Below are 21,781 nucleotides of genomic sequence, written 5' to 3' on the forward strand. Positions count from 1 at the left end.
ACTGGGGGTGACCAGAGATGGGCCATCCTGCTTAGGTCCCCATTGCTCAGTCATGCAGTCAGACCCAGGCATCTCGGACAAGGTACCTTGGTCCCAACAGTTGCCCTGCACCCCAGGCCTTGCTGCACAATTCCCTAGTGGGCCAGAACCTTTGGCCAAGACCCAGGAAGAGGACAAGCAGCCAAGTCAGCATTTTGGTCCCCTCACCATCCCAGCCCTTGGGGGAGAAACTGAGAGTTGGGCCCAGCTAAAAGCCAGGGCCACCTTTCCAGCCCTGATCCCACAAGAGAGTGGCAGACTGCTGGGGGACAAGCTGCTCGAACATGCTAACCTGCAGGGGTCGGTGGGAATCACAACACAGCACTGAGGTCCACGAAAAGCAGAACCACTGTGTCGTGCAGCTGGGTCATTCGGAACCACACAGCCCACTCCGGAGAGACCCAAGACCTCCTTGTTTTGGGGACTAGCTGGCAGACTAGAGGAGGCTGAGCCGAGACTGGCTTTCTATAGTACAGTCAGGACTCTGGAGAGGGGGCTCCCGCCCCACCCCACACAAGCCTGCTGTTCTCTGCAAGGCCCTCAGACCAGACAAAGGCCTTGCAGCAGGCCACCAGATTCCCCTGCCCTGCCCCCTCAGCAGCCACCAGCAAACCCTGCTGGCTTGAACTTCCTTTAGCTGTAAGAAGCTCAGCACAGAGGGTGAGCCCAGGAGGAAATGTCAGGACCCTCTCTGCCGTGGCCAGACTTCCTTTCCCACCCACCCGAGCAACGGGAGCTCAAGCCCCCAGGATCCCTGGGCCCAGGTTCAGGATTAAATTCAGAAGCCCGAGCCCCTGGTCCTGTTACCTCTGAAACACATTGCTTTCAGACAGACAGTAATTACTCCACTGCAAAATATTACTTTTAATTTCCGCTTTATAGGCTAATTAAACAGATATTTTACTTGTGTTTGGAAAGTATTTTTCTTAATTTGATTCAATTTAGCACTGTGCACAACCCACCCATCAAACGGCGGGTTTTAGGGCACCTCCCTGTTTTAAAAATGATGACTTTTCAGTTTTTATTTTGTTTCTAGGGTCTGTAAGTTGCCTTAAGTAATCCTTCCATTTTCTCCTGTGAGGATGGAAGGCGGTCCCCAGGCTTCTGGTCAAGCTCCACCCAGGTGTCAGGGAAAACAGACTGAATCTTCCCCAGCCACTGGGAGACTAGAGGACCCTGCTTCCAGTTCCTGCCACAGAAACAGGGACCTTAGCTCGCCATGTGAGACCATCCATCTCTACAAAGGGAATCCCAGCACCCATGGGAGGCCCATTGAGAAGCCAAATAGGCTTAGAGTCCCTTTATGCCTGACACCCTGGCTCTCCCCTCCCCGCACTGCACTGCCACACAAGTACATGGGAGGGAGCAGACATGAGGACCCCATGACTACAGTACCTGCTACCTCAACCTCCCTTCCTTCCCAAACAAAGCGTTCTGGGCTATGACCCTGTACAGCAACTGTTTCCGGAGATGACAACAGGTCCAGGAAGGGACTCCCAGTGGCTTGCTGTTGAGGACATTCCTGTGTCTCGTGCGGCCTGGCAGGGTGGTTCAGGGCTCAATTTTCCAGCCTGGAAACTGGCAGGCACACCCAGGCTGCCCTGGTCCCCCACCCTCCCAGGGACCTCACGAGAGGTCTGGCTGGGCTCTCCATCTTATCGACCTATAGCCCAGCCCACCCAGCACTGACCAGCACGCACCCATAGCCCCGTGCCAGGAACAGTCCAGCTGGGTGACTCAGGACAGACTCACTTATTGAGAGTCTCCCCCTCAATAGCTGCCCTGTTCTCCACGAAGAACCCCCACGGGATGCTAGAGATCTGGGGAGCACCAATCGCCTCAGCTGTGGGGACACAGCGGCTAATCAGGACCCCACCTGAAAGGGCCTAAAATATACGCTCTGACTCCACCAGGCAAAGCACAAAACCCCATGCCTCAGTTTCCCCACTGGACCATGAGGTTTACACTGCCAGGTTAGGGTATATCCCCTCCTGAAGCTGGGAGAGCTGGGCCTCTGCAGACAGGTGAGCAACAAAGAAGCCAAAACTCACCAGTAACCAGCTGGATGGACATGTGTGCAGAATCAGGCCCCTGCCTCTCTCCAGTCTGTGGGCAGACTAATGCAGAAGCCCACAGACGAGCCCCCATCCATTACCCTCCCTCCAACAGGGGCTGCTTCAGAGTCCTGGATTGGGTCACAGGCATATTTCTGTGGGCATATATCCAGCTCTCAGCAAAGAATTCTATGGACAACCCAAACCCCAGCCATGGCCCCAGGGCCTGAGCAGCTCTGTCTATGTCACCCTGAGGAATTGCCACCTTACGGTTCCCAGCCCTATCTGCCAGTGCTGGCAGTCTCTGCATGAGCCCGGGCAAACCCCTCCCACAGTCTGATGCCAGGTCTCTGGCTGCCCTTGTACCACCCTACAGGTCTGACTCTTTTCTGTATATGCTGCAGGCCTCGTGTGCCCGGAGCTGGCCTCCAGGCCCTCGGCACTTTGCTCAAGAACACAGCGGGGAGGAGAACGCAGGGGAGGAGCTCAACCAGCCTTGTGGCCTTTAGCAAGCTGTGTCCTGCTCCATCTCCTCCCTGACTACACAGGAAGAGTGACCTAGGTGCCTGCATGCTCAGAAGTCTTTAGCCTGCACGCTGGTCCTGGCCTCTAGTACCAGGAGACCGGCTGGGGTGCTCTGGCCTTCCCACCCACCCAGCTCTTCTCCCCAGCAGGTCTTAGGGTACCTATAGAAAAGGAGGGGTCCTGACCCCATAGGAGATGCCCTATCATAGCATCAAGCCCAGCCAACCCTCCTGCCAGACAGGCCCAGTGCCCTCTCTGCCCATCCAGCACTCTACAGAAGTGAAGATAGGCAGGCTAGGCACCTGGTATCATCCGGAACCCAACAGCCACCACCTGACAAAGCCCTTCCATCCACCTCTATCGGTACAGACATCCACCAGGAAAATGCCCTCCTTAGGAAACCAAAGAAACTGAGGCACTTACCTCAGGCCACACAGCCTGAAGCTCCAACCCTAGGGTCCCCACTCCCAGGCCTCACCCCTTCCCATCTCCGGGCTGGCCATCTTTTAAGGGACCCCCACCTCTGCCTCATGCCTATCAGATTTCTGGGTCTGGGATCAAAAAGCAAGAGCCAGACCTCTCTGTACGCTTCCTCCTGTGGAGGTAGGCGTGGGGACAAAGAGGAGAGGCAGACAAGAGAAAGACAGGCCTTAGGGTTACATTAAGAACAAAAACAGAGTTGGCTTCAGGACAGTCTCTGGGGTTCCAACAGGAAGGAATTCATGGCCTCCGGGAGGCAGAGCTGGGCCATGAGCTGGAGCAACAGGAGGGAGAGGAGCCTACCCAGCAGTCCAAGCCCCTGACATGAGATCTAGCGTGGCACGCTCCACCCGGGAAACAGGAAGCAGCTTGGGCTGACCCTGTGGCCGGAGTCAGAGGTCAAAGCAAGCATTCTGTAGAAGCATCCATCTAAATCCAGACCCAGTCAGCACCAGGCCTGGCCCTGGGCCACACACGACTACAAATTTGCTAACAGTGACCTGTGAAGCCCGCCCATGCCCTCTCCCAGCAGGATGCCACCACAGGGCAGGAACTAGACTAGGCTGGGGGCCTCTCACCAGGCACCAGATGCCTAACAACCAGCCTTCGGCCTCCTGACCACAGAGGTTCTCATCTAAGAGATGCTGTCCTGAAGGATAGGGTGCATTCATTTGCACTACAATGAGACCCTGCAAGGGTCCCAAACCACAAGGAACAATGGTGACTCTAATTTGGGCCTTGTAGGAACAGATGAAAAACTATGATGTCTGGTTCCTGCCGCAGGCTCCCCTTGCCCATTGCTTACTCCAGCAGGAAGGGAGAGACTAAACTCAGCAGCAGGGCAGAGAGACCTGACCACCCACCTGGCTGCCAGCAGGAGCCCACGGGGCCAGGCGAGTCATGCCCTCTTGCCCTGCACTGCTCAAGTTTCCCATTCCGTCAACCAATAAACAGTGAAGTTAGGCCAAGGCATGCTCGGCGTTGAGGTCCCACTTACTTACTCCAGGCCTTAGCACAAAGACCGTGTGGTAGCTTCCAGGAGTCACACAACGTAAACGAAAAACAAAACGAAGTGACTAGGAGAGAGTCCGAAGTGACTACACAGGAACGGTCACTCCCCTTAAGAGAACAGTCCCATGAGGTTGGTTGTCTGGAGTGGAACAGCTATCGTGAGCTTCCTGGCAGGCAAGTGAAGGAGAGCTAGGCCTTCACTGCTGTTTAAGACAGGAACCAGCTCCCCTGACATCCGCCAACAAGGTACTTCCAGGACACCAGAGGAAAGTTTTGGAAAACCCTACCTACTCCAAACCATTGTAAGCCCCTTCAGTTTGCCTGAGCCACCACTCAAAGAGCAGGGGAGTCTGACACAGACCCCCCTGACCCCACATTACTCAGCTCAGGAGAGGGGAGTGAGGACATGGATTACTCAGCTCTTGTTTGTTAGCTATGTATGAAAGACAGCCTTCCTGGTGCAAGACACACACACACACACACCTCTTTAGACATGAAGCTTCTACTGGACCCCAGACGTGCACAACAGCCATTACGATGCTGCCCCAACAGAAGTTCTGAGGACAAAGAATCCCACCCTTAAGCCTAAGTCCTTCCCCAAGTGCCACCTCCACTCCACGCATGGAACCACAGGCCAGCAAAACAGGTAGGATCCTGTAATAGACCTACGCATTGCCCCACACTGAATGAACGGACACACGAGGGAAGCCAATCCAGGGAACTGCAGAGGCTGGAGGGGAATGCTGGCGTTACCAGGATCCTCCTGGTCCCAGATGAACCCTAGAGCAGCCTGGATCTCTGAGCACCTCCAGTCAGGCCCTGGAGTAGACACCTCCCTGCTGAGTCACCTCATCCCCTGCCAGCCAGCCCCAGGGAGCACCAGCCCCTCTCACACCTCCCCTAGCAGACACCTGGGCTCAGCTGGGAACCAGTGCTGACGCCAGGGCCCCACCCTGAAAGGCCCCAGGCACCTACCTGGCCTGGCTCCAAACATCAAAGAAGGCAGCCCATAGGAGTGGGGGAAAACGCTAGCTATCCCAGGGAGCAGCTTCCGACTCAGGGCCACAAACTGTTGTGGGGGAGCATGCTCTTACCTCCCCCCAAGTTCCAATGCAATCAGAGCTAGGAGCTGTGCAGCCAAAGCACGCATGCCCCTGCAGACCCCCCTCCCCTCACCTCAAGTAGAAGGAGATACAGTGAGAAAGGGCCAAGGCACACCACGGTGTCATGATGAAATGAGCACATACCACGGCACTGAGGCCAAGCCACAGGGAGGGCAGGAAGGCTCCAGAGCCTGACCCTCAAGGGCGGGTTTCCATGGGTGTGGAGGCTCCAGAACCAAGACAATGCGATCTGGGCTGGATGGGAATGGGAGGAACAGGCACCAAGAGACCCAGCCTTTGGCAGCCTTGCTCACTGCTTCAGTCAAGCAGCCACAGGCCGCAGCAAAGGAACAAGGGCCTCAGGAGGCAACGGAATGGAACTCTGGCTGGATGAGCGGGAGCCTGCAAGACCTAAATGAGAGTCAATCATTTTCCCGTTGGGGAATCATTAATTCAGCTCCAGTATTGACAGTCTGAAAGAATGTCACTAGCCCAGGAAGCATCACCACCTCGGAACAACCTCTCTAAGCAACAGCAGGACATCCTTTGTGGGGGACAAGGACCATCCTCCTCTGGGGGCGTGGAGAGGCATCACCCAGGGACATACAGACAGAATGCAGCCCAGCAGCCCTCAGGGTGACCACCCATGAGGTATGAGAGGAAAAGTCTGGTCACTCAGTAGTTTAACAAGCATTCCCATGCGAATGAGACCTCTTCATAACACAGCGGAGGCACTGCGTGAGGGTGGCACCCCAGACTGGGGTAGAGATGAGGGGTGGCACCCCGGACTGGGGTAGAGATGAGGGTGGCACCCCGGACTGGAGTAGAGAGGAAGGTGGCACCCCGGACTGGGGTAGAGATGAGGGTGGCACCCCGGACTGGGGTAGAGATGAGGGTGGCACCCCGGACTGGGGTAGAGATGAGGGTGGCACCCCGGACTGGGGTAGAGATGAGGGTGGCACCCCGGACTGGGGTAGAGATGAGGGTGGCACCCCGGACTGGGGTAGAGATGAGGGTGGCACCCTGGACTGGGGTAGAGAGGAAGGAAAGGGATCATCTGCTGGAACTTTGTGGCCACTTCACTGCCACAGTAGACACAGAAAGATGGGCTGGGGGACCTGGGCTTTGGCTCTCAGGGGGAAGGCACTGTGCTCTGAGTCCCAAATGGGCCGTACAGGCGGGAGTACCTGAAAGGGATCACAGCAGCGTGATGGCAGGGCATCTGGGCTTCCAAGATCTGCGTTCCAAATGCAGCACCCAACGGCCATGATTACCCAAAGACCCACAGTGAAGATGACCGTCGAGCCCACCTCAGAGCCAGAACTCAACCCCGTACTGAGAGGTGGGCTGGAAGGTAACGGGGACAAGCCTTTCTTAATCACAGCATGGCTAGGGAGCAATGCTACCAGGCTGCCCCCACGGCCCCACAGTTCCCTTAATACTGAGAATAGACAGAGACCCAAGCCAAGGACTCTGAGGGTCCTTGGGCCCTCAACCTCCAACCAGCAGTAAGAGCCTAGCAGGCCTTCTGCCTGCTCTAAGAACCACAGAGATAGATGTGAGATTCTGGCAGCCTCCTCTATAAGCTGTAAAGTGCTGTCCTCATGGGAGAGCTCCTTTCCCTGTGGCCAAAATTAAGAAGTAGACCCCTCAGAGGATCCTAACTCTCCACCCTAAATTCTCAACATCATCTTGACCTTGGCGAATAGAGATACTACAGCTCACCCACGGGTGAAGATCAAAGGTTCCCCCATCCGCCCTTCAGTGGGCTAACTCCCACCTCAAAACAGACTGTGTGTGTGTGTGGGTGTATGGGTATGTGTGCACGTGTATGTGTGTATGTGGTCTGTGTATGTGGTGTGTGTGTGTGGTGTATATGTGTGTGCATGTCTGTGTGATGTATATGTGTGTGCAGTGTGTGTGTGTGTGTGGTGTATATGTGTGTGCATGTCTGTGTGTGGGGGGTGTGTGTATGTGTGGTGTATATGTGTGTGCATGTCTGTGTGTGGGGTGTGTGTGGTGTATATGTGTGTGCAGTGTGTGTGTGTGTGTGGTGTATGTGTGTGCAGTGTGTGTGTGGTCTGTGTATGTGATGTGTGTGTTTGTGTGTGGTGTACATGTGTGTGTATGTGTGTGCATGCCTGTGTGTGTGGTCTGTGTATGTGGTGTGTGTGTGTGGCGTATATGTGTGTGCATCTCTATGTGTGTGGTCTGTGTATGTGGTGTGTGTGTGTGTGTGTGCACACAGTGGTTAACAGAGAGCTATGGTTGCAGCTCCCTGCTGAGAAGGGCTCGCCACAAACTGGTAAGACAACAATGGCACCTATTGAAATACTGGGCCGCAGGTCCAACCTGTGCCCCAGGGTTTTCAATTATCTCTGGAGAGAAATGGATGGCAGAGCCTTCCTGTGCTGGGCACAGCACTCCACAGGTTAGATAGCATTCCAAGAATAGGTAGAGGGCCCCTGTGCGACAAGAGGAAACACACAGCCATAGATGAGCGGCTCAAAGCCACACAAAGCCCGGCCAGGGTCCTGGCCAGCCCACCAGGCCCAAGTCAGGACAAGTGAGCCTCAGCTGAGTGTGGAGCAACAGCCTGCATCAAAGGCCACACTTAGCTTGGAGAGGGACAGCGGGGTCTACAGGAAGAGCCCACAGCCCTCCATCGATGGCTCTCCACTCTACCAGTTCACTACCGTGGCTGCAGCCTTCTTTACTAGGCCCACCCACCAGTAAGCAGCCAGCCGGCCAGGGGCCTAGGCTGCTCACAGCCAAGGCTGCGAGCTGGAGCTAAGAACCAGGCTGTCTGGGTAGAGAGTATGGCAGAGGCTGGCCACCACTGACAAAAGCCACACAACACCCGTGGTCGTCACAGCCCATACAGGCTCACAGATCCAGCCCCCACCCTAGGATATGTTCTTGCTCTTTACTGATGCCAGGAGGGACGGGGGAGGTGCCCAGAACAGACACACCTGACGGCATCCACCATATCTGCCCTGGCCCAAAGGGCACTCTGGGTCTCACCCTAAGCACAGCACTGCTTGGAGGACGGTATTTTGACTGGATGGGGATTTCAGGCACTTCCCAGGGCCTCCTCCACCGAGGCTGAAGGTCAGGAGTGGCTTCCTGTGGAGACCCCCACACCCTTGCCTTGGACACTTCCAGGGACCATTGTTCCCTGGAACAATGCTCCTGCTCTTTACACGCCTGGCAAGAAGAGGGGCCAGGCCGGAAAGCCCAGTAGACTCCTCTCCCATCGAACAGCACTTGCCAGTCAGGCCGAAGCCTGGGAAACCCAGAGGCTCGGTAGTCACTACCCACATGAAAGGCCTAGGCCAAGAAGCAGATATCCAGGGCAGGACACAGGCCCACGACAGACCCTAGGCAACTGTGGGTGCCCCACAGTTGCAGAAAGAAGCCCACTCTCTCTCCTTTTGCCTTCTGTATACAGGCATGTCAATGCCCAGGTGCCCAAACTGCTACACCATGCCAAGCCCTGCTCTGAGTGAAGTCCGTCTCCCCCTTCTCTACTCCTCCCAAACAGTATGGCTCCAGATAGAGGACATCTGTAGCTAGGAAAGAAATCTACCCAACCCCCTCTGACATGCAGCAGGGTGGGTTACACCCTACATCAACTCTTGCAGACAGGGAAGCTGGGTAAGACAAGTGGGCTCATGTTGAACTCGCCACGCTCCAAGCTCCGGCCCCAAACTCTACCATATTCCAGCTCTACCTTGTCTGAGACATGGCCTGAAGGAGAGTCACTTACCCGAAGGGGAGTCCCGGGGCCACTGACCAACTTCCATGCCTGTCGTTTGAGCTCCACGAGCTTCGTGTGGCAGTGGCGGCACCAACCGCCTCCACCAGCCGAGTGGCCCTGCTCTGCGCTGGCCCCAGCGCCCTCCGGAGCAGGGCGGCTGCTGCATGGGTCTTGGTCGAGCCCGGCGGGCAACCTCTTGCGTGGTGATACCTCAAGCGGCTGGGGCTCACGAGCCGGGCCACACTCAGCTACCTGCGGGGAGTGCGGGAGAAGAAGGAACAGTAAACCCAAGCCTTCGGAAGGCGCTACTGCAGTACTCCACGCGGCCGACTCCAGACCTCTCACGACCCTAAAGCCACGCTCTCACAAAAAAGTAAGAGCCCTGAGTGCAACGCCAGAGGTTCCTGGCGAAGAAGCCCCAGCAAGACGCTCAGGGGTCCTCCGCGGCGCTTCGCTCCAGGCCCCACCCCTAGAGGGCGCCGCGCATCCCTCGAGCATCCTTGTTGTCCCGGGCTCTGAACCTGGTGCCCGTCGGGCCCTGCCGCCCGTTCCTTGCCCAGTCTTGCATACCGCGGGCTGCACCGCACACAAGGAAGCTCCGCGGCCGACCATGGCCCAGACGCAGGAAAGGATGCTTTGGTTCTCGGGGCGCCGTGGCTACGTAATCCGCCCCGGGGGCACCCCCATGGCCCGGCCTCCTGCTCTGAAGTTGGTTGAGCAAGCGACTGGTAAGAGCGCTGCGGCGGCGGCAGGCTTGCTCCGGGACAGGCTGGGCGGGGGCGGGGGCGGGCCAAGGCCCGTAGAGGGAGGGAAGGGGGCGGGACACCAGAGCACCGCCCCCACCCCGAGTAGAGCCAGGTGGGCGGGGGTCCTGCTCCTCCTTGCAGCCCCGCCCACTGCTAGGACCCCAACCTGTTTGGTGAGTATGGGGGGGACGGTGTGGGGGGAGGACGGTGGGGGCTGCCGAGACACTAGTTACGCGCACGCATGCGCTTCTGTCCCTCCTGAGCGACGGTAGGGTCTGCGCGCCTCCTGGGAAGCACCTAACCTTCTCATCACTTTGCGAGCGGGAAAACTGAAGCTTTTGCCCAGGGTCGCAGGGAAGGGGGGTGGGTTGGGGAGTAGTGGAAGGAGCGGGATCCCAGCTTCCCCAGCACACACAGTGTGGCTGGCTACCCTTTGGCTCCAACGTCTCAGTGGGTGAGGGTCTACGTTTCAAGAAGTGCAGTGTGCCGCTAGGAGCTGTCTAGAAGTATCTTGGCTGCCGCGTGTGCGCCTGAAAGTGGATTGCTCGCTGCGCCGCCTGGGAAGTGGGAGGAAGCGGTGCGGCTGGCCCTGAGGGTGTGCTGGACCTGTTGTTTGTAGGCCTGGCAGATGGGAAGTTAGCTCCGGAATTAATTGCCTGTTTGTCTCCGACCCGGAGGTCTCCCCCGCTTCCCCAGCGACCAGTTGCTCTCGCTCAATTCAGACCCCAAATGTCACCGCCATCTGAGGTCGCAGGGGGCTCAGTCCCCAGCTCCGGATCAGCCCGAAACCCCCAGATAGGAGCTAGATGAGAGTGCGGCGGGGCTCCCCATGACACAAGCGCCACCTGCTGGCCATCGCGCGCACAGGATTTGAAGGCGCAGAGACACAGGATGCCACGCGTTCTGAACGTAGAGCTTTTCGCTTTAGGCTGAGACCTAGGACAGCGTGCCAGGATGATTCAAGAGAAGAAAGACCTGGCCGGACACTCCCAGAGCAGTTAGACCCTCACACCGTATAGGGTCTTTCAAGTACCCTCCTTTCCGTTTAACTCCCCTTCCCCACCCACACCCACCCTGCTTACTTAGCCCTCCACTCCTACGCACTGTTGGCCAAGAGTGGGATGAATGATCCGGTTTTCCAGGTCATCTACGACTTAAAAGAGTCTATAAACACGACGGGGAGCCGTAAATAAACTGGGAACGGGCTCCCCACTTTGGGCAACCCCCAAGCCTCCAGGCCCTTTACTTCCTCTTCTCAGCTTTGCAAAGGCGTCCGCCCACCCTGGGTTCTGGGTAGCTTCAAGCATCACCCTCCCCAACCCGTCCTTGCAAACCCTGTAAACAGCGTCACCCCGCCCCTCTACGGCACTGAGACAAACAACCGCGACCCAGGAGGTTCGCACATCTATATCGACCCCCCTCTCCGCCCGCTTCCCCCCCCCCCACGTGCACACGCAGAAGCATCACCGAGAAACCGGGCCCTGCGCTCGTGATGGGCCACACCCGCAACTTCACTTCCCTGCACCGGCGCGGCTCTCCGGGAAGCATACTCTATCTACACCCGAGTTCCCAGGGGACACAAAACACAGCCCCGCAAGACTCTGGGGTGCACCAAGCAACTGAAATCATCACAGAAACTCAGATCACCTCCGCCCTAGCCTTTTCCTGCCCATCCTTGCAAGGTGAGAACCGGGATCTCTGCGCTAAGCTCTCCTCCCTGGGTGACCGCTGCTCAAGGCTTTGGTCCCAGCGCAGCCTGGACTAGAGAGGAAGATTCAAGCAGCACCAACCCATGAAAGTGCAGTCTCCATGCGACATGCCAGACTCCGCCCGGGACCTGCCGCGTTTTCTCCGTGCTGCGCAGCAAAGTCGCGGGACAGCGTCACCGCTGCTAGCCGGGCCCCACCAGTCCTCACCTTGCCTCGCCTCCGCAGGAGGTGACTGGTGAAACCCAGGATGATGTCCGAGTCCAGGCAGAGCGCCCCCATCTCCAGGAGGCTTGGAACCTTGCGGGGCGCGCCGCGGGGCGGCTCGGGGGACCCCGGCAGCGCCATGGAGGAGTGGACCGTAGGCAGCGGCCCCGCGCGTCTCCCGCTGCCGCCGCAGCCACCCCGCCCGCGCGCTCCTTGGCCGCGCGCCCGCCGTCACCGAGTCCCGCACGGCGCAGGCAGCCCACCAAGCCCCCAGTCCTCGGCGGCCCGCGCCCCCCAGCCCTGCGCTTGCTCCGTGCCGCGCGCTCGCGCGCTCCAGCCCCGCCCGCCCGCCCGCGCCGACAGCGCCCCCTCAGCCCGGGCGGCGAGCCGGACACGCGGACCGGTGTGGGGAGTGGTGTGTATCGGAGAACGGGTGACCAAGAGCCCGCCAGGTCCGCACCTAACCTGCCTTCCGTGCCCCAAGACTCCAGAACCTTATCAGGTGGGTCCTGGCCCCAGACAGGCCTACTGCCACCAAGTTGGGCTCTTGGAAACCTCTGAAGATAAGGGGCTTCTTTCCAGCTTCACTCTGTTCCGTCCTAGGCGTCTTGGGGTCCGAGCCTCAGAAAACATCCAGGCAGATGACCTTGTGCTCCCCACCCTGCCCATGTTCCAAGGCACCCATGCCTCGGACGGTGCTTAGGAACTCTATCTACCCCCTCCGAAGCCTTGGCCAGGGATTGGATCACGACGTCTGGGCAGGGAGTCAGTCATGGGGAGAGGAAGGGTTGCCTAAATAACATAGATCCCCGGGAACGATCTTTAGAGGTAGAGGGTATAAGAAACAAGAGGCGCAGGAACTTGAAACAGGACCTGGAAGGACACCAGGTACAGGAAGGAAATGTCTTCAGAGGCCCTGCTAAGCGGCTGAGGTCTCCTGCCCCCTCCACACTTCACTAGGGAGAACCTTGGAATCTCTCCATCCCCACTCCTCCAGGTGGAGACCTTCCGGCTCCGGGGTGCTTCGCTAGACTCCCCCCTGTGGCAGCCGGAGATCAATGTCTCAGCTTGACAAGCCAGGAACCCTGGGCTTCTTCCAACACACTAGTCTGAACATCTTGAGCAGGCCGGTAAAGACAGCCGCCTGGTGCCTTCTAAACAGGAAAGAAACAAGAGCTTTGGGCCTTTCTACCCCAACAACCACCTTTCAATAGTCACTCTTAGTCTGGAGCAGATATCAGGGCAAGCCGGAAAAAGAATGGAGGCCCTCTTGTCAGCTCCAATTTGGGGGCCCAAGCTCTAACAGGACACCAGGCTTCCTCCCCCTTCCAGGGGGTGGGGAGCAAGGGACGCAGCTTCCCCCAACTCCCCCACCCCATCCCCTCCAAGTCCCTGAACCATGGGGAGGAGGCCATCCACCATCTCTGTGGATTGATTAAAGTCATTGTAAGGATTTTTTAACATTTAATTTACCAGGTCGAGGCCTGGGCAGAGCTGTCCCCAGGGAAATCTAGGCCAAGGGAACTAAACAGAGAAAAAAAAAAAAAAAAAAAAGCTCCTGCAATTGAGTGAAGCCTCCACAGGATTAATTGGCGGAGCCCAGCTTCCAATCAGGCCACACACAAGATATTTCAGGAAGGCTGCATTGCAGGTCCGATTCCTGCAATGAGCATGTGGGGCTCTGGGCCCCCAACCTCCTCGTGGTGCCTCCTTTGCTGGAAGGCACTGACATAGCGCAGACCAGTACCTCCCCCACCACCCATGAGACCTTTAAGAGAAAAGGCACCTACTGGCATAGGTCAAGTTAGGCAGGTATCTAGACCAGCTCCCAGAATGGGTACTAGAAAATACAGTCCAGGCAGGACATGCAGCATGGCCAATCCAAGCAGCTCATCCCCAAGGGCAGCGGATGGACCTCGGGTGGGAACAGGTGGCTTTTGGTGTGATGGCTTAGGTGCTGTACAGGATGGCACAGCAATGACAGTGTGGCCTCAGCTCTACACCTAGGGCAGTCCGTGCTCATCAAGGCCCGAATCTTCAGCACAGAGACAGAAGAAATGGAGACATTGCTTCTTGGAGGCCATGGAAGGGCTTTTGCTTCATTTGATGCCATTGTGTGAGTGTTTGGGTTTTGTTTAGTTTGTTTTCAAGACAGGTTCACTGTGTAGCCCTGGTTGCTGTGAAGCTCACTATGTAAACCAGGCTGGCCTTGAACTCAGTAGAGATCTGCCTGTCTCTGCCTCCCAAGTGCTGAGGTTAAAAGCATGTGCCTCCATGCCCAGACAACTTTTATGGGTTGTTTTGATCTGGAAAAGATTGGGTGATCCAAACTGGTAGCAATTAAGGGGGCTGAGGTTCACGACCCTCAGCACCAACGGATTCTCAGCATGGGGAGACTCTTTCCCTGTTTCCGGGGTGCTTGATAGCCTCCCTCACTCTGCATGCTTTGTCTCCCTGCTTTCCCATCCTAAGACCAGAGAGAATTTGCTCTTCCTGGGCAGAGGAAGGGTCGGTACTTCAGGAGGGCAGCCAGTGAAGACAACCGTGTTCATAGGGATGTGACCTTAGCTCAGGGGTGGACCTCCTCAGCCCTAAGGCTACCACAACCACAGGGATAGTAGGGATCACCTTCAGGAGGTGCTCTGAAAGCTGGGAGAGTGAATTGGTTCGCTTTTTTCCTTTACTTTTTCCCCAAATTGGAATGCCAAAATGTTGTTCGATGTTTTTTTACTCTTTACTTTTTGGGCTTTTGGGGGCGGGAACTGCCACCCAGTTCCCAAATAAAACACATGGGGTCTTATTATTACTTATAAATGCCCAGCCTTAGCTTGACTTGTTGCCAACCAGTTTTTCTTAACTTATCCCATCTCCCTTTTACCTCTGGGCTTTTTCCTTTTCTTACTTCTGCATATCTTTCACTATTACTCTGTGACTGGCTGGGTGGCTGGCTGGCTGGGTGGCTGGCTGGCCCCCGACATCCTCCTCTCTTTGTTCTCTCATTCCCCCTTTTTCTTCCTATATTTCTCCTTCTGTTTATATCCTCTGCCTGCCAGCACTGCCTGCCTCACTATTGGTTACTCAGCTCTTTATTAGACCATCAGGTGTTTTAGACAGGCAAAGAATTACAGCTTCACAGAGTTAAACAAGTGTTCCAGAGCATAAACAAATGTAAAAGACCTTACAATAGCATTCTACAACAGGGGAGTGCCACCACATAGCCACCTTCACACCTTTATCCTAGATGCTAGAAAAGGTGCCTCTATGAGCCTATTTCACAAGGGAAGCTGAGACTAAGCCATGAAACCTTTTGCTGGATGGCCGGAGTCTGGACCCTCAGCAATGACTCTCGCTGTCTCATGACCCCCTTTGTCTCCATGGCCTGGTCTCAGGACAGCAGCAGCAGGGGCAAGAGCCAAACTCTAACCTGAGAGTGTTCTGCAAAGTGTACAGAAACAGAAGTAGAGGGTGGTCAGCTCTACGGTGGCCAGGGCCTTTGGGAGGACACTGGACTAAGGTCAGAGAGACCACAATAGTCAGACCACTGCTAAGGTATGCATTCCTCTGCTGGTCACTGGGCCAGTCCCTCCGTCCACACTCAAATATTCCACGCTTTCGCCAAGGGCTCAGACCCAGCCCATTGGGACTGAGGCAGACACACTGATTCAGCACCCTGGCCAGCGCCCATCTCTGAGGCTGGGGAAGGAAGGGGTGAAGGAAGCTTCCTCTGACTTTAGAATTTGCTCACCAGTAACTCAATCCCAACTCATCTTAACTCCCGGACATCCCATGTATATGTGGTCCCCTGTCTCTGGTGCCCCCTATTTCCTGAGGCTACACAACCACAGACTGGTGCTTCTCACTGCATGCCCTAGCTAGACATCAACCACTGCCTCCAGTACCCTCCTGGGGATCCTGCATCCATCGCACCCCTTCTGTCTGTATTAACACAGCTGGAGAGCATGGAGGAATCAGGCAGGTCACACACACCCTTCTCTGCTTTCCACGGTCCCCACCAAGGCCTGGAACTGCTGGGCCTTGCCACCTCTCTCTGACACTGACTCTAGCTCAGATCCAGCCCCATAGGCCTCCTCACTGCTCCCAGACAGGAGAGTCTCTGCTCTGCTGTTGCAACTGGGGAGTTGGGAGTTCTTCCCACAGACAGCACTGGGCTGTTTGTCTCCAGGTTCACCTTGGCAGTGAAACCTTCCTTGTCTAAAATTCCCGTCCATGACAGCTCCTCCCAGCCTCCCCTATGCTTTTGCTTTCCTCCTTATCATTTACCACAAATTAAAATTTTCTCTTTTTGAATGTCAGTCACCTATCATAAAGTCATCTGAAAATAGCAAGAAATCTTGTACTGTTTCCCAAGGCCTCGTGTAGAGAGGAAGCCCTTTCACTGCTGATGACATTAAGGGATATCTGGTGCCAACTTTGCACCAGTATACCCCAGGCATGTCTGCAGCACCACACCCAAGGAAGATATGGATGTGGTGCCAGTCCCCTGCACTGCTGTAAGAGAGAGCCTAGCCCCAGCCCCACCCCCAGCCATACCTGCTGGGACTGCTGACCCTGGTAAAGATTCTGAGATTTTTCCCTGGAGCCCCATCCAAAATTGCAACCCGCAGCCAGCCTGCAAGACCCTGCATCTCTCCTGCAGCCTAACTCCCCCTTCATCCCCTTCTTGAGGTGACAACTCTCCAGTCTCCCACACCCAAGCTCAGGCAGATGTTGAGCCTTCCCCCAGAGCTACACCCCTGTGTTTATGGCCAGTAGGCGGCGCCCCTTGGCCACAGTCCTTTATGTGAACCAACATTATCACTTGATCTATTTTCTCTCCTATGCAGACATGCACACACCTAAAAAGCCTGGGTGACCTCCGAGACTGACCTTCTCCCTTCCTCTCTCTGCTCCAAATCTGGACTCAGTGTTCATCCTTGAATGGGCAGTGGAAAGGGACATGTAGTGGCCAGGGCCCTCCGCTCTGCAAGCACTTTGACTGACAGTGCAATCTGGAGACCTTTAGGAAACCCCAGCACAGATGTGTCACCCAAACCCCACCACTGTGCCACCTGTTTCCAGAGCCCTCCTGGGTGCCACTCCCTCAGGAAGCTCTCTAAGGCTGGGAGTGAAGGCAGCCTTGTAACTGCAGCTGTGAGTCTGAGTGTGTGGTGGCATCAGCGTTCCAGAGAGCGACTGCAGCCTGAGCTGATGGCTGGATGGGTGAAGATGTGGTCCTGACAGGTCCAGACAGCACCATGGACCACAGCAAGGACAATTGTATCCCCTGGGAGTTGTGATTCCCTGCGGCTCTTCCAGATAGCCCTGGGTAAAGCCATGGAACTGAGTTCCATAAATTTCAGCGCAGATGTATTCACAGAGCAAGCAAAAAGCCTCTGGCCAATAAACATACAATAGCAGAAGTTGAGAGAGAGAGAGAGACTGAAAGACAAGATCAAGGATAGGGCTGGAGAGGTGGCTCAGTGGTTCAAAGCACTCAGTGGTTTTAGAGTTGCAGAGAACCTGGGTTGAATTCCTTCACCACATAATGGCTTACAACTGTCCTCTGACCTTTGTGGGTATGTATGTAGTACACATGCAGACATGCAGGCAAAACGTTCACACACAAAGTAAATAAATATTTAATTAAAATATATAGGAGACAAAAGAGATTTCCCAAAAAGTAAACAAAGAATAATTAGAAAAGAAGGGAGAGGAGCTGGAGAGATGGCTCAGTTGGTCAAGGGTACTGGCTGCTCTCCCAGAGGACCTGAGTTCACTGAACCTACAGTTCACCCATTGGTTAAACTGGCTAGCCAATGAGCTCCACGGATCTTCCTGTCTGTTTGCCAGCACTGGGATTATACACGCAAGTCATCACATCCGCATTTCTGCAGGTGCTGAGAACCTGAACTCAGGTGTTCATGCTTACACAGCAAGCACTTCTCCTTCTGAGCCACCTCCCCGGCCCCATCAATTTGATCAAAGAGGAAGTGTACTTCTGAGTCCCTTATAAAGACATCTCAGGGCTGGAGAGATGGCTCAGTGGTTAAGAGCATTGCCTGCTCTTCCAAAGGTCCTGAGTTCAATTCCCAGCAACCACATGGTGGCTCACAACCATCTGTAATGAGGTCTGGTGCCCTCTTCTAGCCTGCAGGCATACATGCAGACAGAATATTGTATACATAATAAGTAAATAAATAAATATTTTTTAAAAAGACATCTCAGTGGAACTACAAAGAAAATGAACACAAGACATCACCACATGGGATTTAAGACCCATTTAAGACATGGGTTCTCAGTGGGAAGTCCTTATGTGATTACATTGTAGAGGTAAAGAGAATAAAGACCAAATAAGCCAGACTTTGCCAACTACATTGCCAGTGTGACCTAGGCCTGGTGTATGTGTTGAGGCATCTGCCCAAGACACCAAGCATTCAGTGTGGGGTGTGTGTGTGTGAATATCTTCCAGAGCTACGGGAAGACTAGCAACAACAAGGGTGAAAGTTGTCTGGGAGCTTTCATAGGATGACACCAGCTCTGCCTGCACCAGCTCTGCCTGCACTGGCTTCTGCCTGCACCAGCTCTGCCTGCACCAGCTCTGCCTGCACTGGCTTCTGCCTGCACCAGCTCTGCCTGCACTGGCTCTGCCTGCACCAGCTCTGCCTGCATCAGCTCTGCCTGCACCAGCTCTGCCTGCATCGACTCTGCCTGCACTGGCTCTGGCTGCACCAGCTCTGCTTGCACTTCTGTCTCCACCACTTCTGCCTGCACCAGCTCAGCCTCTTGGGCATCACTGGGCAGCCACTGCTAGTGGCTGCTTTCTTGTATGCTAAACTTGTGCTGCCTTGAAGCAGAACACGTCAGATGAGGGGAAAGAAATCAAATAATCCCACACTAGTTCTGATATTAAAAGGGAAACTCACGGATCACAACGAGGAAATAGGAACGGAGTCCAACATCCAGGTGTGGCGTGGGAAGAGGAGGCCAAGCGGGCACTCTGTGGGCTTTTTGGTACCCAAAAGTCACGCCCAACTGGTCCAGTCTCTCAAAAGCCATTCGCTGAAGGAGGTTCCCCATCACTGCCCCAACATCTAAGGAAACTATGTTTGTGTTGAATGTACTTCTGAATCCAGGTTCCTAAGACTAGGGAGGAGTATGGCTTGCCTGCGAGCCAGCTGGCAAATCAGAGCCTCAGGAGAACCCAGCGTAGCAAAGGAGCCCATTAGGGGACAGCCTGCAGGAGAACAAAATATCTTTGGAGAGAACAGCCCAAAGATAGTAGGCATTCGTGTTCTTGAGATGCCAAAGAGGGCTTTCACTCTGGACAAAATAGAACAGCAGGAACTCGGTTTAGCCTCCCAAGAAAAACAACTTAAACACTGACAGAGTGTGTGGCATTGGCTCAGGAGCACACCAGGAGAGTGATGCTGAAGGATGAGGGCTAAGGAGGTAAGTCCAGCACCCACTCCAGCTTCTTGCCTGAAGAGAGCTTATAGGCCTCAGCTCCCAGAGGTTACATGGTGTCAGAGCACAGCACCAAAGTCTGGTTCCTGGCGACTGAACCAAGTCTGCCGCACGTACCTCTGAGTACAGGTCTGCAGAGCGCAGAGCCAGGGCTCAGTGCAGAGTCTCTTGAAAAGACTCCAGGAAAGCTGTCCGCATGGAGCATACTTATACCTACGTTCACATCAGTGTGCTTTGCAGGAGCCAAACTGTAGAGTGACCCAAATGCCACCACCAGGAAATGCAGACGCGGAGGATAGTACAGGTATGAGCAAGCCTTCTGTTCCACCCCCAGATCCAGAAAGAAGGGGGAGGGAGAGAAAAGAATAAAAGAATAGAAGCCCGGGCAGTGGTGGCGCACGCCTTTAATCCCAACACTCGGGAGGCAGAGGCAGGCGGATCTCTGTGAGTTCGAGGCCAGCCTGGTCTACAAGAGCTAGTTCCAGGACAGGAACCAAAAGCTACGGAGAAACCCTGTCTCGAAAATCCAAAAAAAAAAAAAAGAATAGAGTCACGTCCACACAGGGGGATATCAGTCTCCCTTACAAAGGAGCGTGATTAGCAAGGGGGATGTGGCGCTACACATCTGTGTTCCCAGCACTCAGGAGGCAGAGCCAGGCAGATCTCTGTGAGTTTGAGGCCAGCCTGGTCTATAGAGAAAGTTCCATGACAGTCAGAGTTACACAGAGAAACCCTATGTCAACAAACAAACAAACAAAGCAAAGCAAAAAATGGGGCTGGTGAGATGCCTCAGTGGGTAAAGGTGCTTGCTGCCAAGACTAACAGCGCGAGTTCAATACCCGGGAACTTCACGGAGGAGAGGAGACAACTCCCGCAGGCTGTGCCCTGACCTCCACAAACCCACTCCCACATATATGTGTGTATACATACATGTGCATATATACACACAAACATAGACAACCGAATACAAATGTAATAATCTTAAACATGAATCACAGTCAAGATCACAAGCAAATTCACCCCTTTTGTTCCCTCCAGTCCTCTCCAACTCTGCAATTTTTGGGGGGAAACTTTAAACAGCAAATCAGTCTGGAGAGATGGAGAGCATTGACTTCTCTAGAGGTCCTGGATTCAGTTCCCAGGACCCACATGGCCACTAACAACTGTCTGGAACTCAGGTTCCAAGGAGACCTCAGGGGACCAAGGGGCTCTGACCCCCTCTTCTGGCCCCTGTGGGCCCTGGCATGCAGGTGGTGCACAAACTGCACATGCAGGCAAAAGTCATTCACATAAAATCAATGAATTTCAAAAAACGTTTAGCTGAAATTTCTAAATTTTTATTAAATAGAGGACCTATCCGCGTTTCCCTTTTGTGTCTTGCTAGTGTGTATGGGTATTATACATCACATATATGTTTCTATACATACTGGCCTGGCCCTCCCTGACTGTACCCTCCAGGAGTAGAGCTATGCACACCATACCTGGCTCAATAGCTTATAAGATGATCACATCTGTGTTCTCTCTCTCTCTCTCTCTCTCTCTCTCTCTCTCTCTCTCTCACACACACACACACACACACACACACACACACACCTATATCAGTCTGGTTAGAGGCTATTTATCTTTATTACTCTTTGTTTATGTGATATTTATGTGTCTATATGGGTGAATGACTTCGGAGTGTCCTGAACAGGCAGGCGTTTACCCAGCCCAGGCTCCTCCAGGTCACCTGTTCAGGAAGCTCTGGCTTGGAGTGCTGAGGGCCCAACTGTCTCCTGAGCTCCCCTGGAGACAACAGGCTTGGGACATCTCCAAAGCCCTGCACTGGATTTCCCGGAGCTGGAGTTACAGACAGTTGCAAGCCACCATGTGGGTGCTGGGAGCTGGATCCAGATCCGCTGGAAGCACCAAGTGCTCTTATGCACTGAGCCTTCTCTCTAGTCCTGAGGGTTATTTATTATTTACTTATTTTGGATTTTTGAGATGGTCTCACTATAGCTCTGGCTGTCCTGGAAGACACCAGAATATCCTCAAACTCGATGAGATCTGCCTGCTTCAGCCTCCTGAGTGCTACTCTGCCCAGCTATATTTTACTTTGTGAAACATAGTCTATCACCCAGGACTAGGTACCAGTGGCTGGAGATAGCCCCCAACTTATAGTGGTCCAACCTAAGACTTTTGCAATGTTGTGGTGGATTAATTAGAGTATTAGATGCATTTTTCAACTTACAATATTTTTAGTTTGCAATGGGTTTACTGGGGCAGAGCCCAATCATACGTTGAACATCCGTATTTCAGTTGGGTGAGTTGGTGCATTTCCCGAGTCATTCTGGTGATTTCTAAATAGAGATGTGCTTTTCTGCCACCCCACTGAGCCTGTTTCCAAGAGTGCCTCCCACCTCGTTCTTGTCTCTGCCTATAGTTTGCAGAACCCCAATTCCACAGCCCAGAGCCTTCCCTCCTCAATGGACAGAACTGTTCCCAGCTTAGCCTTCCTTTTCTTTCTGTGACCTACAAATCAGACTTCCAAGGAGCCCTGTGCAGGCGCTCACCCAGCCCAGGCCTCCTTCAGGTTACCTGTTTAGGAAGCTCTGACTTGGATGCTAAGGGCAGCTGTGTCTGGGGACATCTCCAAAGCCCAACAGTGCAGGGGCCTGCCCCCTCTTGCAATCCTCTCTCCCTGCTG

General features: G+C 54.7%; 1 protein-coding gene across 1 annotated transcript in view; it reads right to left on the bottom strand.

The window, feature by feature from the left end:
* Kif26a (kinesin family member 26A) overlaps positions 1-9,679 on the bottom strand; it is a 36,094-nt gene extending 26,415 nt beyond the window's left edge. Inside the window, exons 1-2 of the mRNA XM_057783067.1 lie at positions 9,543-9,679; positions 8,982-9,224 (exon numbers count right to left, since the gene is read on the bottom strand). Of these exons, the coding sequence (XP_057639050.1) occupies positions 8,982-9,224; positions 9,543-9,584 (285 nt within the window). The 5' untranslated portion in view covers positions 9,585-9,679. The remainder of the gene's footprint in view (positions 1-8,981; positions 9,225-9,542) is intronic.
* Between the last annotated feature and the right edge of the window lie 12,102 nt (positions 9,680-21,781).

This window comes from Chionomys nivalis, chromosome 10 (assembly GCF_950005125.1).
Source record: "Chionomys nivalis chromosome 10, mChiNiv1.1, whole genome shotgun sequence".
NCBI lineage: Eukaryota > Metazoa > Chordata > Mammalia > Rodentia > Cricetidae > Chionomys > Chionomys nivalis.